The 18,711-nt window shown below is 40.2% G+C and overlaps 1 protein-coding gene across 1 annotated transcript; it reads left to right on the top strand.

The window, feature by feature from the left end:
* Positions 1-4,444: 4,444 nt before the first annotated feature.
* Positions 4,445-8,149, top strand: LOC131943367 (uncharacterized). Its single transcript, XM_059303452.1, has 2 exons — positions 4,445-4,503; positions 6,647-8,149. Exon 2 carries the CDS (start codon positions 6,651-6,653, stop codon positions 7,863-7,865), a length of 1,215 nt encoding a protein of 404 aa, XP_059159435.1. The 5' UTR covers positions 4,445-4,503; positions 6,647-6,650; the 3' UTR covers positions 7,866-8,149.
* Positions 8,150-18,711: the final 10,562 nt, after the last annotated feature.

Raw genomic sequence — 18,711 nt, 5'->3', positions numbered from 1 at the left:
GTAAAAATTATGGTGGTTAAAAAAAAACACGAAAAATGTACTGAATTGCGTACGCACCTGTATTTTTTTTTTATATATATTCTAGGCAAACTTAAATCGTATAATATTACATAAACAAATAAAAATGTATAAGTGTATGCTATATTTTATTTTTACTTTCTCGTATATACGAAGTATAGAGAAAGTCTTGTAATCGTGCAAATAAAATCGAGACTTTTACAAATCTCGACGTTTTACATCTCACTGATACGAAAAAAACATAATTTTGCAATCTTGTCCGTATGTCTGTGTGTCTGTCTGTGTGTCTGTCTGTGTGTGTGTGTGTGTGTAAACACGATAACTTGAGTACCGTTACAGCTAGGTTGATGCAATTTCATATATAAGTATTTTATCAAAATCGTAGATCCGTATCAACTTTAGAGCGATTTCCAATAACCGGAAGTGGTACTTTTCCTACTTTGAAATTTTCGAAAACCTATAACTTGAGTACTATTTGAGATAAATAAACGAAATTTCACATGTAAGTAAAAGATCTAATTTTCTACCTTCTGTTATATTTTGAGTCATTTCCGTTGACCGGAAGTAGTAATTTACGCTACTTCCGATTTCTCAAAAAACTAATATAAATTTTTAAAGTACTAATAATATTGCGCACTATTATGCACTTTTTTATTTAGCGTTCACTTGGTGTGCAATTCTTTTGTCTACGAGATTTTATTCTATTTTTAAAACTTTAAGTAATTAAAATGGATTAAAAATCATGTCTATAGCCCGAGTTCCCATCCCCTGTTATTTTATATAAAAATATTCGAGAAAGTTTAGGGGAGATCACTCCGGGTTCATTTAAAAATATAACATTGTAAAACAAAATAGGATACAACACTAGTAATACTCACATGATATTTTGTATGAAATTAAACAGCAGAAGGTAATTGTTTTGAAACAAACAATCCGTTACCGCTCTATTCATTTGTATCTAGCCAATGTACTAAAGGTAGTTATAACTTATTTAATTGTAATTAAGCTAAGCTTACCGACCTTGCATCAAACAACAGCTATGTGTTTGAACTTTATTGGTGTCTGTCATGGGGTAACAACTTTAGTTTTTTCTATCTAGCAGTCAACATGAATTAAGAAAATTGATAAATAGCAATCAACATGACATCAGAAAATTAATGAATAGCAGTCAACATGACATTGGAAAATTGAGGTGGTTTATTTAGTTGATAAATCTAGTAAGGCATTCGTCTAATTTTTACGTATAGAGTGGTGTGTGGCGTATACATCTAGCTGGTGTGGTGTGTGTTGAATACATCTAGCTAGTATGGTGTGTGTTCTATACATCTATCTAGTATATTATGTGTGCTGTATATATCTAGCTAGTGTGTTGTGTGTTGTATACATCTAGCTAGTGTGGAGTGTGTTGTATATATCAAGCTAGTGTGGTGTGCTTGTATGCATCTAGCTAGTGTGTTGTGTGTTGTATACATCTAGCTAGTGTGGTGTGTGTTGTATACATCTAGCTAGTGTGCTGTGTGTTGTATACATCTATCTAATGTGGTGTGTGTTGTATACATCTAACTAGCGTCGTGTGTGTTCTATACAGCTAGCTAGTATGGTGTGTGTTGTATACATCTGGTTAGTGTGGTGTGTGTTGTATACAGTTAGCTAGTGTGGTGTGTTGTATACATCTAGCTAGTGTGGTGTGTGGTGTATACATCTAGCTAGTGTGGTGTGTGTTGTATACATCTAACTAGTGTGGTGTGTGTTGTATACATCTAGCTAGTGTGGTGTGTGTTGTATACATCTAGCTAGTGTGGTGTGTGTGTGTTGTATACATCTAGCTAGTGTGTTGTGTGTTGTATACATCTAGCTAATGTGGTGTGTTTTGTATACATCTAGCTAGTGTGCTGTGTGTTGTATACATCTATCTAGTGTGGTGTGTGTTGTATACATCTAACTAGCGTCGTGTGTGTTCTATACAGCTAGCTAGTGTGGTGTGTGTTGTATACATCTTGTTAGTGTGGTGTGTGTTGTATACAGTTAGCTAGTGTGGTGTGTTGTATACATCTAGATAGTGTGGTGTGTGGTGTATACATCTAGCTAGTGTGGTGTGTGTTGTATACATCTAACTAGTGTGGTGTGTTGTATACATCTAGCTAGTGTGGTGTGTGTTGTATACATCTAGCTAGTGTGGTGTGTGTGTGTTGTATACGTCTAGCTAGTGTGCTGTGTGTTGTATACAAATAGCTAGTGTGGTGTGTGTTGTATACATCTAGCTAGTGTGGTGTGCTTGTATACATCTAGCTAGTGTGGTGTGTGTTGTATACATCTATCTAGTGTGGTGTGTGTGTTGTATACATCTATCTAGTGTGGTGTGTGTGTTGTATACATCTAGCTAGTGTGGTGTGTGTTGTATACATCTAGCTAGTGTAATGTGTGTTGTATACCTCTAGCTAGTGTGGTTTGTGTTGTATACATCTAGCTAGTGTGGTGTGTTTGTATACATCTAGCTAGTGCGGTGTGTGTTGTATAGATCTAGCTTGTGTGTTGTATACATCTAGTTAGTGTGGTGTGTGTTGTATACATCTAGCTAGTGTGGTGTTCTTTTCTATACATATAGCTTGAGTTGAGAGTGTTGTATATATCAAGCTAGTGTGATGTGTGGTGTATACATCTAGCTAGTGTGGTGTGTGTTGTATATAGCTAGCTAGTGTGGTGTGTGTTGTATACATCTAGCTAGTGTGGTGTGTGTTGTATACATCTAGCTAGTGTGGTGTGTGTTGTATACATCTAACTAGCGTCGTGTGTGTTCTATATAGCTAGCTAGTGTGGTGTGTGATGTATACATCTAACTAGCGTCGTGTGTGTTCTATATAGCTAGCTAGTGTGGTGTGTGTTGTATACATCTGGTTAGTGTGGTGTGTGTTGTATACAGTTAGCTAGTGTGGTGTGTTGTATACATCTAGCTAGTGTGGTGTGTGGTGTATACATCTAGCTAGTGTGGTGTGTGTTGTATACATCTAACTAGTGTGGTGTGTTGTATACATCTAGCTAGTGTGGTGTGTGTTGTATACATCTAGCTAGTGTGGTGTGTGTGTGTTGTATACATCTAGCTAATGTGGTGTGTTGTATACATCTAGCTAGTGTGATGTGTGTTGTATATATCTAGCTAGTGTGGTGTGTGTTGTATACATCTAGCTAGTGTGGTGTGTGTTGTATACTTCTAGCTAGAGTTGTGTGTGTGTTGTATACATCTAGCTAGTTGGGTGTGTTGTATACATCTATCTTGTGGTGTGTGTGTGTGTTGTATATGTCTAGCTAGTGTGTTGTGTGTTGTATACATCTATCTAGTGTGGTGTGTGTTGTATACATCTAGCTAGTGTGGTGTGGTGTGTGTTGTATACATCTAGCTAGTGTGGTATGTGTTGTATACATATAGCTAGTGTGGTATGTGTTGTATACATCTAGCTAGTGTGGTGTGTGTTGTATACATCTAGCTAGTGTGGTGTGTGTTGTATACATCTAGCTAGTGTGGTGTGTGTTGTATACATCTAGCTAGTGTGGTGTGTGTTGTATACATCTATCTAGTTTGGTGTCTGTTGTATACATCTAGCTAGTGTGGTGTGCTGTATATATCTAGCTAGTGTGGTTTGTGCTTGATACGTGTCAACTGGTTATGCACCATTGAGGCCATTGACTCCGATTTCAGCTTACGAGCCTCATGTGCCCGAGGCTTCGAACTTGAGACTTTTCGGTTTAGCAACCAAGAGCTCTACCGACTCACTATCTAGCTAGTGTGATGTCTGCTTTTTACGTCTAGCCAGTTTTTTTTTTTGTCAGCTTGACAAATCTGTCCAGCGTGGTGTCTGCTTGTTATGGTGGCTAATATGTGGACTGTATGGTCGACACAAATTTCTTAGCTGTGCTAAACATAAAAGCGTTAATCACGTCATGAATGATCTTTTTTTTTACATGATGCACATACACATTACATTAGAACGTCGGAATTTAGTCTTTAGACAGATCAAGAAGATTTAACCTATTTCAATGACCACGGCCTTCTTGAGGATAGTAATCAGAATTCCACCCTGTCGTATGTTTTTCTCTTACGTAATTCACGTACTCGCCAGAGCTGGGTAGGCTTAGGGATGTCCTACAGACTAGAGCCCGGGATCCGAACTCGTGACTTTCGGTTTACCAGACGTTAGCTCTACCATTCGACCACTCCTTCCAGTAAAATGGTATTGCCTATAAAGAAACAAAATAAAATCGTAAGCAAGTAATAATATCATGTTCATTAAACTATTCTTAAGGCAGAAATATCCCAGGGTCAACCCAGTCTTTCTCTTTTCATACTCACAACACGAATATCCAAAAACTTGCTTGGTTGAAAAGTAATAGACGCACTAGCACCATTAGTGAACCATTTGACATGACTTTTGGTGCGTCTTGTTTATCATGACAACAGCTTCTTGTGAAGACCGGACGACCCGCGTTTAAGTAAGGCTGTAATTTTGGTATACCTTAAAACATTGTTGTTTACTCATACCTGAAATGTAGTGGGTGTTATTGTATAGATCTATGCTTTTTATTTTCATTATTTTTATATCCCCTAAACTTTCTCGGTCTAGAATGATCAGATAAATAGATCTATAACTATTCTAGATTCTATGTCGGTAATATCACGATATAAAGTCGGAAATTATCCGGTAATGTTTCTTGAGTTTCGTACACTTTTGTTACTGTAAACCCATTGTTTATTTGACCGTTGATATATAAATATAAATAAAGTCGAGTGTATTAAATTAATATTGTAACTTAACTTTACGGTTAATTGACAGAAAATTAGCAGCAATTAATAGACCTAGATCTAAATATTAATAATAAACTCTAGTGTAGTAATTAATTTTTTTTTAAAGAAACACAGAAACAAAATGTAACCCTCACTCAGTGGAGATGCTTTTACCCACTGAGGTGTTGTGGTTAAGACGGACTGACTCTGAGATTTAGGACACACTGACACTGACAGTTGTTGTCAAGTACTGGCTTTATTCACTACATCGAGCCATACACGGCGATGTAGAATAACAGTAGACACGACTTATAGGTGAATAATGAAACAAAACAAAAAACTGTAGCCCTAAAACAAATGTAAACAAAAGGTGACATCAATGATAATACCACGTGTAGGCTACAAACATACACGGGTACAATAAAATATGTTTCGGCCAGTACACAGTACTGCCAACAAGTACCAATAAGTAATACAACAATAAATACTTAAATAAATACTCAACCTAACTAGTGTGCAACATGCAGCACTAGCAGGAATACACAAATAAGTATTCTAACAATAAACATAATTTATATAACCACATTACCTTCATTAGGGGGTCTATATTGTTATTTCCACCTCTAGGTACCGTCACCCTCCGTGCCCACAGACAGCAGCCTTGGGTTTGACTGTCACGGCTAGGCACGAACTACCCATAATCCCATGTCACATGACATGGGACACAGGTAAAATCGCTCACTGAAGAGCATGCAAAAAAACATCAGTTGCGATCCCACAGGGGCCGCAATCCAATAAATTATAAAGTTATACTTATCCCGCCTTGGCTGGTAACCATATGTGTTACAAAAAAGTACGAGATTGGCGACAACTAGATCTAGATCTAGGCCTAATAATATAAATTAATTGGATCTACTAAAGTAGCAAGAATGACTAGAACAATATTTAGTAGCAGCAATAATAAGCACATACGCTTAAAATAATTAGAAATACAAAATAATTGGGAAAACAGTATTTAAAATGCAATAAAAATCAATATATTCATTTTTTAAACACCATGTATTACAAAAATAAATAAATAAAGCGTCAAATAAAATACGGTTTACAGTACTTCCCGTGGTTTCCGGTACGGCGTGACAGTCTTCGGCGTGGTTTTACTGTTTTTTACTGCTGTACCATTTCGGAATAATAACCGACGCTATATCGTGAGTTTACCTCTATGTCTTTCAATGTTTTCTTGGTCTTATTAACCCAAATGTTAGAAATTGCAAAAGTATTATTGTAGTTTGTGAGCGACGTGGTTTTCATTTAGACTGATCATTATCCAAGCGTTGTTGACATAAAACTGGGTCCTATTTTGTGTTAAGGCTATTGCTAGCTTTAAACAGTTATATAAACTGAGATTCTGTGGACTGTACAAAGTAACGTTACACAATGAAGCAGGAGGAGACGAAGTAAAGGCCCGATGTTCCATAGGTCATGTGAAGTAGAGTTCACCTGTTTATGTGAACTCTGCATATTTAGAGCTTCTGTGATCAGCACTATGCCCAGCCGCCTTTACTTTCCCTAACTTTAGTCAGATACCAATCAGAGCTGGGTGGACTCAAACATGTCGTATGGAACTGAAGCTGAATTCGAAGAGGTAGGGTAAACTTTGGAGTTACATTTTTAGAAGTATTTTGGACATGAGAGGGAGGTTGCGTTCGGGGTTTATAATGCGCACTGTCTACCATAAGACCACGTCGTCCCCGCAAGTAATAAAACAACAACGAACTGATTTATAAAAATATTTTTAAAAATATTTTTATAAAATTAAAAAAGTTTACATACAAACTTCTTTCACGTTCGCAGCGTCATGAACGAACACGAACCCAACGAAGTGGGCGGCGACAATGCCAGACACATCATGGCACACGCGGCGACTCAGAAAACCAGCAGCCACAGCATCCACCCTTTGATGAACAATCAACACAACACGCAAAACCCTCATCACGATCATCTTGCTGCCGAACGCTGTTACAAACACGAATGTCTGAGCAGACACCACCTTTCACTGAGCCATCACCACCTTATATTATCCCAGACACGCTTCAACCCATCTTTGATTCATCAACATCTAGTTTCATGCCGCCGGCACCAAGCTTTAAGCCATTACCATCAAATGTTAAGCACCAACCAGTTACCGTTGGATTACCACAGTCTGAGACTGAATCTCTACCGACTTTCAATGAGTCTCCCCCACATGTCCAACCACCAACAGCTATCAACAAGACGCCTCCCCCATCTCATGTCATTGACCCCCCAACGCCATACGCACATGCAGTCATCGATCCCTCCGCTCATGAGCTCAACAAGCCACCACCACCCACAGCTGTTTAAAGGCCGACCTCAACCAACTTCTTTTAGTCCCAGCCCTATGTCTTTCAAAATACAACCCCAACCCCTAAATTTGAAAAGCCAACCCCGTCCTCTACTTTTGAAAAACAACCCCCGCCTGCTATTCATGATCCCCCGTCCCATAAAGTTGAACCAACTGTGTAAGAGCCCGGACAACCTGTCCCTAAGCCGTCGTCAACACCTCATGATGAGCCGTCAGCTCCTGACCTTGAGGGGTCAGAAACTGTGTATGAGTCTGGACGACCTGTCCCTCAGCCGTCGTCAACAGCTCATGATGAGCCGTCAGCTCCTGACCTTGAGGGGTCAGAAACTGTGTATGAGTCCGGACGACCTGTCCCTCAGCCGTCGTCAACAGCTCATGATGAGCCGTCAGCTCCTGACCTTGAGGGGTCAGAAACTGTGTATGAGTCCGGACGACCTGTCCCTCAGCCGTCGTCAACACCTCATGATGAGCCGCCAGCTCCTAACCTTGAGCGGCCAACAACTGTTGATGACCCCGGACAACCAGTCACTCTACCGTTTACAGCTAAAATTGAGCCGAGGCCACATAGCGTCAGCCCACCGCCTCCTGTTGAATCCCCACCTCAAGTACCCCAGCCGACATCGTAACTTTAGCCAACACCCCCACCGTACAACTCTGACAGACACAGAACCGCACGAGAATGATATCTAACCACCTAAACCAAAGATCTCACAATCAAGAGATGGTGAAGCCACATGGTTCTTCTTATGCCGGTTCCATGAGTATTTTTACCTTAACTTAGCAAATGGTTTTAGTCTTCGGGTGGAACTTAATTGACGGGTTGTCTATCTTTCCGTCACGGGTAAAAACTTATTAGCAACATTTTAACAATTTACACTATTCCTTTTTTATGTACATGTGATGTGAAATTAGACTTAGTTTGATAATGACTTTTTAAAATATAAATTACGGTTTAATCATTTGTTTGATAAAAATGAAACTTCTAACAATGACAAAGTGTATGTCATAAATAATCGTTCCTATGTCTTTGTTTACGTGTTGTGTTTTAAATAAATCGCGCGGCAAAAAATCAATAAAAGCTTTTATAACGCTTGTACAAAAATTGTAGAAATAAAAAGACATACCACTATAATCTCTGCTATTTCCCTATTCATTCTTTTTTTACACGATGCATGTTATCAAAAGTATTAAGCAACCTCTAATGCAGGTAATATAAGTATAAACAAAACTTGTAGATCCCCCCCCCCATGCCAGCAAAGGGCCTCCTATTCTAAACTTTTTAGACCTAGCGATCCATTGGGCAGATGAAGTGGGGTTCATATGTTTCTGGACCTCGGCATATAAAGGGATAATATTATGGTCAGCACTATCCACTTTACTTTCCCTAACATGAGTTAGGTACCCATTAGAGTTGGGTGTACGTTCCACCAACTTGAACCCGGATTCAAATTCAAAACTATCGGGTTTGCAGTGTTGCGCTCCATCGCTAGGCCACGCCATCCCACATGTAAAGGGTGAGTTTCTATAGATAGTGCGACTTCATCGGGAGTGAGGGACTGCTGACCTATGTTGTGTGTAAATTTGTGTGAGGGCCTTTTATTTACATATCGTGAGGTTGTGTATGTTACTCTCCCCCCTCCTTCCACCGCATAAGCTTTCACTCAACACCCCATCCATCCCATAACCATCCTTCACACCCATCTCACACACACACCATCCATCCCATAACCATCTTTCACACACCCCTCACACACACACCATCCATGTTAACTCACCCATTTGAACATCTGCTTGGACATGTGTTAACATTAGAGATTCTTAACAAAAGGCGCGGCTACTTCGCCTGAATGTCACAATTCCCCCCCCCCCCCCCCACCTTTGCTACCCCAGTCATTGCGATACACGGACAAAGGACAACACACGGGCAGACACACGGGCAGACAATTGGGCAGACACACACGATCAGACACACACGGGTAGACACACATGAGCAGACACACACGGGCAGACACACACGGGCAGACACACACGGGCAGACACACAGACAGACACACACGGGCAGATACACAATATGACACACACGGGCAGATACACACGGGCAGACACACACAGGCAGACACACACGGGCAGACACATACGAGCAGACACACACGGGCAGACACACACGGGCAGACACACACGGGCAGACCATCAGACAGACAATCGGGCAGACACACGGGCAGACAATCGCGCAGACACACGGGCAGACAATCGGGCAGACACACGCGGGCAGACACACGCGGACAGACACACGGGCAGACAATCGGGTAGACACACACGGGCAGACACACACGGGCAGACACACACGAACAGATACACACGGGCAGACACACACGGGCAGACACACACGGACATACACACGGGCAGACAATCGGGCAGGCACACACGGACAGACACACGGGCAGATAATCGGGCAAACACACACGGGCAGACACACACGGACAGACACACGGGCAGACACACACGGACAGACACACGGGCAGACACACACGGGCAGACAATCGGGCAGACACACACGGGCAGACAATCGGGCAGACACAAACGGGCAGACACACGGGCAGACACACACGGGCAGACACACACGGGCAGACACACACGGGCAGACAATCGGGCAGACACACACGGGCAGACACACACGGACAGACACACGGGCAGACAATCGGGCAGACACACACGGGCAGACACAAACGGATAGACACACACGGGCAAACACACACGGGCAGACACACACGGGCAAGTGTGCTGTATTGGCTTTTGTTCCCACTTAACATATTAAGTGGAACATGCACACTTTTGAAGGCTGGCCATTAAAGAGTGTTTGCGAGGCACCGCTCAAAATCTCTCTTTTTAAAGTTATAATAAAACACTTTTTTTTTCTAATTTTTGTTTTGTTTTTAATTATTAATTTTGGTTCCCATTCAGAGGCGTAGCGACCATTGCCGGCGCCCGGGGACAAACTTTCGATTTGCACCCCCTCCCCACTAGAACTTTCGATTTGCACTGCACCCCTCCCCCCCTCGAACTTTCGATTTGCATCCCCCTCAAACTTTTGATTTGCACCCCCACCCCTCAAACTTTCAATTTGTCTTTCAAACCCATTTTGGCGCCCCCCCCCCTAAGGTCGGCGCCCGGGGACATATGTCCCCCCCCCCCCCGCCCCATCCCCCCTCGCTACGCCTCTGTTCCCATCATCTATGGTTTTTCGTTATATAAACTTCAATTGGGGGGTGTCCAGTGGGTTTATATATCGCGGGGGGGTTTTGTCCACGGTGTTCATAACGCGGGGGGTTTATGACCAGGGGGTTTATGTCGGGGGGGGGGTGTCCAGGGGGGTTTTGTCCAGGGGTTTATGACTGGACACCCTAAAAGACTGAGTTACTCCAATGCAAACTTTTTCAAGTACATCCACTCTGGATTTAGCATTCAGTCTGATCTAGAAGACATACTTCTGATGCAAAGTGGTATTCAAAAAACTGACGAAGAAAAGTTGTCTACTGACCCAGCACCTGGTAAGCCTCATTCACAAATATTGACAGACCTTAAGCGATTAGCCCCAGAATCCACGATGACAATAGTACAGAAAACAATACCAACGCAAGTCAAAGCTCGGCAAGGCGGGATGCGACTTCTTTATGGTGGTTTCATCAATTTCAGAGATAAAATGCAAGAACAGAGTTTCTTCCAGGCATATCATCGGAGGACTGCCCCCCCCCCTCAACCCCCCCCTACACCCCTCCCCCCGTAGAAAGTCTACCGCCCCGCCCCCCCCCCCCCCCTTAACGAAACGGATTTTATATAGAAAACATACTTTTACCAGTGTCCTCCCCCTCACCCCCCGAAAATATCCTGGAGAAAAAAGGAAACACTGTCCAAGAATATGATGTATTTGCGATTTTTACTACGCACTAATTGCAAAGGTAGATTGAAAACAGGAGAAGGGCCTAGATCTAAGCGATATACTTAATAAATGGATGACGAAATAAAATAATGTTTTGCTCATTTTGTTTCTAACTCGTATGTATTTCAATGAATTCATAAATTACATATTTTACAACTGACAAAAAGTCAGCTTTTATACCGCAATCGACCTTGGGATAATAATACATAAACACACCGATGTTAACAATACTATAGGGTAAACGCAACTCACACACACACTTTCCTCTAATTCTAGATTATTCTATCCTATTTCCATCTAACCTACAACTGACCCGTAACACCCTCTCCTCCCCCCCCCCCCCCCCCGCCCCTACGAGTTTGACATCTTTTATGGACGACCCCTTATACAACGTTGAAAGCAAAACCAACCCATACTTTAAATTTACTAAAAATTGCTTATAATCAAAACCATAACTAACCTAACTTTTCATCCAAAGCATAATCTAACACAACTCCAAGCTAATATATGAACGCGTATGATTATAATAAACATAGATCTAACATAGAACATCGCAATGTAATCTCAACATATAAATTAAACTAAATTAAACTAAACTAAACTGAACTAAACTTAACTAAATTAAATAAAACTAGAATATGTAATCTATAGTAATTTATAGATTGCCTCTAACATACGATTAGATTAATTGTAACTCTAAGCGAATCCTAACCTTAACACAACACCAACAGAGATTTTAACTGTAATATAATAACTTCAAATTAGGATTTCCCCACCCCTCACGCTAGAAGTGCGACATCCAGTGGCATAGCTAGGATTTTTGGGCTCCTATGCAAAAATTGTAAGTGGGCCCCTTAGTCAGACGTTAGGCTACAACGAAGTTCAAAAAAGAAATCAACTGCTACTCACGATGAAGGGTTTTAATTAATATAAATATTCTGTACTTTTTGTATTGTATACGTACTGATACTATATTATTATGTAGGCCTACAACCGCTTAGCTTTAAAAATGTTACAGGCTTAAAGATAATTTGTTTGTTTTTTAATGTGACTAAACACAGTAGCGTGACAAGGTGGGGGTAGAGGTGTGGTCCGCATCTAATGACAACATTTAGGCATGACACAATGACAAAACAATGAAAAATTTACTTTCAATAAACGATGCACAATTCTAAGGGGTCGTGAGGTGACACCTTTAGTAAAAGCACATGGTGACACCTAACCTTGAGACGCCTCTCACCAAACACATTTTTAAAAATTGCTCATGAGATTTTTTTTATCTTGTTTTTTTTTACTTTCTCATATACACGAAGTATGGAGAAAGTCTTGTAATCGTGCACAAAAAAATCGAGTTTTACAAATCTCGACGTTTTACACCTCACTGATACGGAAAAACATAATTTTGCAATCTTGTCTGTATGTGTGTGTGTGTGTGTGTGTCTGTGTGTGTAAACACGATAACTTGAGTCCCGTTACAGCTATGTTGATGAAATTTCATATATAAGTATTTTATCAAAATCGTACATCCGTATCAATTTTTGAGCGATTTCCGATAACCGGAAGTGGTACTTTTTCTACTTTGAATTTTTCAAAAGCCTATAACGTGAGTGCTGTTTCAGATAGATAAATGAAATTTCACATGTAAGTAAAAGATCTAATTCTCTACCTCCTGTCAAATTTTGAGTAATTTCCGTTGATTGGAAGTACTAATTTACGCTATTTCCGATTCCTCAAAAAACGCATGTAAATTTATAAAGTACTAATAATATTGCGCACTACTATGCACACATTTCATTTGGCGTTCGCTTGGTGTGCAATTCTTTTTTCTACGAGATTTTGTTCTATTTTAAAAATTTTTAGTATTTAAAATGGAGTTCCCATCCCCTGTTTTTACTTTCTCGTATATACGAAGTATAGAGAAAGTATTGTAATCGTGCACAAAAATCACTTGAAATTTTAACAATTTTCACCGTATTACACCTCAGTCATTCATCACATCCGAAGTATAGAGGACTTATTTTAATCGGGCAAAAATTATCAATCCAGATTTATCAAAATTAAGAGGTTTTATGCGTAATCCAGTCTGAAAAACTGGGCTTTGCAATTCTGTCCGTATGTCTGTGTGTCTGTGTGTGTGTGTGTCCGTGTGTAAACACGATAACTTGAGTACCGTTACAGCTAGGTTGATGAAATTTCATATATAAGTATTTTATCAAAATCGTAGATCCGTATCAACTTTTGAGCGATTTCCGATAACCGGAAGTGGTACTTTTTCTACTTTGAATTTTTCAAAAGCCTATAACGTGAGTGCTGTTTCAGATAGATAAATGAAATTTCACATGTAAGTAAAAGATCTAATTTTCTACCTTCCCTAAAAATATGAGTAATTTCCGTTGAACGGAAGTAGTAATTTACGCTACTTCCGATTTCTCAAAAAACTAATGTAAATTTATTAAGTACTAATACTATTGCGCACTATTATACACACCTTTATTAGGCGTTCGCTTGGTGCGCAATTGTTTTTTACTGAGATTCTATTCTATTTTTAAAAGTTTAAGTATTTAAAATGGATTAAAAATCATAACTATATCCCCAGTTACCATCCCCTGTTGTTTTATATAAGAATGTTCGAGAAAGTTTAGGGGAGATCACTACCGGTTTATTTTATATAAGAATATTCGAGAAAGTTTAGGGGAGATCACTCCCGGTTTAATTTTTATAGTTTTAATTTTGCAAAATGATTAATAAGTTCTCTGAGATCCATTTTAGCTGCTTCTGTATGTACTATACTTTGGATGGTCAAGTTACTGACCCATTGGGCATATATGCAATTTGTTTCATTGCTGCGATGTAGTTCCACATACTGGGGTAACGAAACATTTTGTGAGGGTTTCATCAACGCGTTACCAATACAAATTGTGTATTTTTGTCGGGTGACTTTGTTTACTAAAACTGAGATAACTGAAATGTAAACAATGCCACTGCTATTTTTTCGTATCTTTGTTGCTGGGGTGTAGGTTGGTCCACATTAACGCTCAGATGCGGTTTAAATAATCGAACGCAGAGGCCGACAGTGTCCTTACTATAGAATACTCGCCATTTATGTCATCCGTACGCCGGCGGCGTCAAAAGTCGGCTCTCATACAGTTTGACCGTTGAATCAAGAAGTAGAGCCTACCCCTGACTCTGCAGGACGTGAAATAATCGGATCATTTGTACTCAGGTAGTCGCTAGGTAACTCGGGGCGCCCAATAGTCACTACTGCTGATCCGTATCCATAGTGTATGGCGCCCATTTAAACGAATATAGGAGCCGTAGTGCCCGGGGCACATCGCTTTACACGACCGCCGGGGCGTCGGCTGATGCGCCCGTGCAATTTGACAGCTAAAATCAAGTAGTAACACTAACAAGCTATGCAGGTCCCCAATCAAACGGACCCCAGGTGGAAAGATAGCCGCTGGGAAACTCTGGGTGGCAAACCGCACCACCTACGGCCGGGGCACCCCCCTCAGAAATAAAATAAAAGTTTAATGGTAGAAACCTTCCCTAAAGTCAAAGTTTCTTTCTGGCACTTTAAAAAAAAAATTGAAAAATAACTCTGCCTAAAGTATTCTCAACTACTTCCCAACGTTTCTTGGCGATTTGATAAAAACCAAAAACGGTTAGTGTTTATAGCGCCATATTGATTAAAGATTAATTACATGAACAAATGAAATGTCATTAAGGTAAAAATGAGAAAATCATTGATAACTGTAGGCAATAGCTTGTTGTGAAAACACTGTCCATGGTTGTTTTTTTTTAAATGCCTCATTTGTTATCATGGCATTTTAGTAGTATGAAATTTTGGGAGGACTGACGGATGGGAAGGAAGTGCAAGTACACGTACGATTATTTTGTAACACCGATTTGCGCTGCGATTATCTTTTTACTTTCTCGTATATACGAAGTATAGAGAAAGTCTTGTAATCGTGCAAAAAAACGAGATTTTTATAAATCTCGACGTTTTACACCTCACTGATACGGAAAAACATAATTTTGCAATCTTGTCCATATGTCTGTGTGTCTGTCTGTGTGTGTGTGTGTGTGTGTGTGTGTGTATGTGTGTGTGTGTGTCCGTGTGTAAACACGATTTCTTGAGTACCGTTACAGCTAGGTTGATGAAATTTCATATATAAATATTTTATAAAAATCGTAGATCCTTATCAACTTTTGAGCGATAATCGGAAGTGGTATTTTTTCTAATTTGAATTTTTCAAAAGACTATACCTTGAGTACTATTTCAGATAGACAAATGAAATTTGATATGTAAGTAAAAGATCTAATTCTCTACCTTCTGTCAAATTTTGAGTAATTTCCGTTGACCGGAAGTACTAATTTACGCTATTTCCGATTTCTCAAAAAACGCATGGTAAATTCATAAAGTACTAATAATATTGCGCACTATTATGCACACCTTTATTTAGCGTTCACTTGGTGTGCAATTCTTTTTTCTACGAGATTATATTCTACGAGCCGACCCGCAGCGTATCATACGCCGCTATATAGTTGTTTTATTTTCTACTTTTCAGTAATTCATAATTTGTAAATTCGACAATACCAATGCTGCCACTGAAAGTATTTGCTTCAAAACACTACCCCCCCCCCCCCTTTCCCCTAACCCCGACCCTGCCCCTAATAGAAACCCGGCTGTACGGCTCAACGATTTGTAAACATTTAGCTTTGTAAAAATTTAGAGTGAACACCGCTCACCAGACAATGTTGGGGTGGGGTGGGAATGGTAGTGATAGTGATAGAGAGAAAGAGAGGGGACTGCAAGGAGGCGCTTGCAGCTTGTTTTCTAACTGATCCCAGAAGAGAATTATATATACAGATTTTAAAAAGTGTGAGTATTTAAAATGGATTAAAAATCATTTCTAGAAGTCTATATCCCGAGTTGCCATCTATCTATCTATCTGTCTGTCTGTCTGTCTGTCTGTCTGTCTGTCTGTCTGTCTGTCTGTCTGTCTGTCTGTCTGTCTGTCTGTCTGTCTGTCTGTCTGTCTGTCTGTCTGTCTGTCTGTCTGTCTGTCTGTCTGTCTGTCTGTCTGTCTGTCTGTCTGTCTGTCTGTCTGTCTGTCTGTCTGTCTGTCTGTCTGTCTGTCTGTCTGTCTGTCTGTCTGTCTGTCTGTCTGTCTGTCTGTCTGTCTGTCTGTCTGTCTGTCTGTCTGTCTGTCTGTCTGTCTGTCTGTCTGTCTGTCTGTCTGTCTGTCTGTCTGCCTGCCTGCCTGCCTGCCTGCCTGCCTGCCTGCCTGCCTGCCTGCCTGCCTGCCTGCCTGCCTGCCTGCCTGCCTGCCTGCCTGCCTGCCTGCCTGCCTGCCTGCCTGCCTGCCTGCCTGCCTGCCTGCCTGCCTGCCTGCCTGCCTGCCTGCCTGCCTGCCTGCCTGCCTGCCTGCCTGCCTGCCTGCCTGCCTGCCTGCCTGCCTGCCTGCCTGCCTGCCTGCCTGCCTGCCTGCCTACCTACCTACCTACCTACCTACCTACCTACCTACCTACCTACCTACCTACCTACCTACCTACCTACCTACCTACCTACCTACCTACCTACCTACCTACCTACCTACCTACCTACCTACCTACCTATCTATCTATCTATCTATCTATCTATCTATCTATCTATCTATCTATCTATCTATCTGTCTATCTATCTATCTATCTATCTATCTGACAAGAACGCTCTAGAGAAAACACAAGCAAATTAAAAACACGCATAGTAAGACGGAAACGAAATATGACGTCACATTGGAGCATATAGTAGAAAATAATCTCAAGCCGGAGAGTGCACACTGTAATATGACGTCATTGATTCTTGAGTAAACATTGGATTAAAAAGCTAATTTTGTCTAATCTTAAAAGTGGTTTGCGTGAAGAGTTTCATTCATACAATTCTTCGGGTAGGGGCGAAGCCCATACCCCGCGTAAGAACGTCTAAGCCGACGCCCCCCCCCCCCCCCATCTCAAAAGAAATGTCGTCATCGATACTCTATAATAAAATTACAGCCTAATTCATGTGTCTAATCTAAACAGTGGTTTGCGTGCAGAGTTTCTTTCATGCAATTCTTCGGGTAGTGGCTAAGCGCGACACGAGTGTTTCTTTCAGACTTTTTCCTCCCCGGAGTGAGGAACTTTTTCTAATCTATTTAGCGTGCACAGCTCTTTTCATGCATCTCTTCTGGTAGGGGCTAAGCCCCGCTCAGGTTCTTCCTTTAGTTTGTATGATCTACAAATGCGACCAGTGTTTCTTTCAGACTTTTTCCTCCCCGGAGAGTAGTGGGGGTACTTGAAAATTTCGGGGTCGGGGGTAGAATTTTCTGGGAGGGGGCGGACATAATTATATTTCGTTGAATGGGACGGTAGACATGTTTTGGGGTGTGGGGGGGGGGAGCCCCCTCCTCCCAAGTAGAGTTGCCTGAAAGAAACTCTAAATGCGACTTTTGTCATGAATGAGATTAGGTGCATAGTTTAGGGATATGCCTATGACTATATTTTGTATAAATTAAAGTACAAATTCTGGATAAAAATCCGTTGTCAATGTCATGTTTGGTTCCGGTTAAATTGAATTAAGATGGTGATTTTGGTTTTGGTTTTAGTTTAGAGAAAATAGACAGCACTATCAACCTAGCGCCCGTTGTATCCTTCCTCAACGGACCATTTTTCTCGTTTTAAAATAAAGATGGCAGCTGTTTTTCAGATGATGTTGAGATTGCGTAACTCATCCATTAAGTTGTTATTTTATTATTTGGCTCTCGCATGGTAATATTCATTCAGGATGATTTTAGATACTGATGTCCGATAATAGACTCATGCATAGAATAGGTGTGTTTGGTTGTTAGTAGTATTGTTGGTAATCTATCGTTTTAAGTTTTAGGGTACGTAAAACACCCGCGACTAGTAATGTGAAAAACATATTACTCCTAAAATTTTAATAATTATTTCACGTTTCGAGGAGGATTTATGTTTTGAAAAATACAAAAATGTTTCCCTGTTTCATTTATGTACCTGTTTTTAAACAAATTGAATTAAAACTTTTCAGTAATAAATGAAGACTAACGATGTTTCCAACAGATGCAACCATGCTCATTTTCTATAGCAGCCATCTTGTTTAAGTTCTTTTTTTGTTAACTTATAGCGCGAGATTCAGGGGAAGGCAACTCTATTTTACAAATGGCTGTATACAGGAAATCGTGCTCGCAAACACTGCTGTTTAAAGTCAATTTCTTGCCTATATTGATATATTTAGCTATTGATTTAGGTTTATTATTCATTTATCTATAATATTTGACACAAATTAATTTAAATACTTATAAAAATTCATTCTAGATGTAATCCAGGAAATTCATCATGACTAAAAACCAATTTAGTGTCATTTTTAACATAAATAATTTAATACTAGAGCAAATTATTATTTAATTTTTTCTCTTAACATAACTTAACTAGTGGTCATGTAATAGTGCGCCATTGTTTATTAATTTTAATATTTGTATTCTGTAAAGGTTGTTTTGTCAAAGTGTATACCATGTCAATTATTATACATACTCTAAAAAGAAATTGCATTCTATTATG

The sequence above is a fragment of the Physella acuta genome, unplaced genomic scaffold (genome assembly GCF_028476545.2).
Source record: "Physella acuta isolate Inbredline_101_S28 unplaced genomic scaffold, ASM2847654v3 ptg000454l, whole genome shotgun sequence".
Classification (NCBI taxonomy): Eukaryota; Metazoa; Mollusca; class Gastropoda; family Physidae; genus Physella; species Physella acuta.
This window is presented reverse-complemented; position numbering and strand designations above follow the sequence as displayed.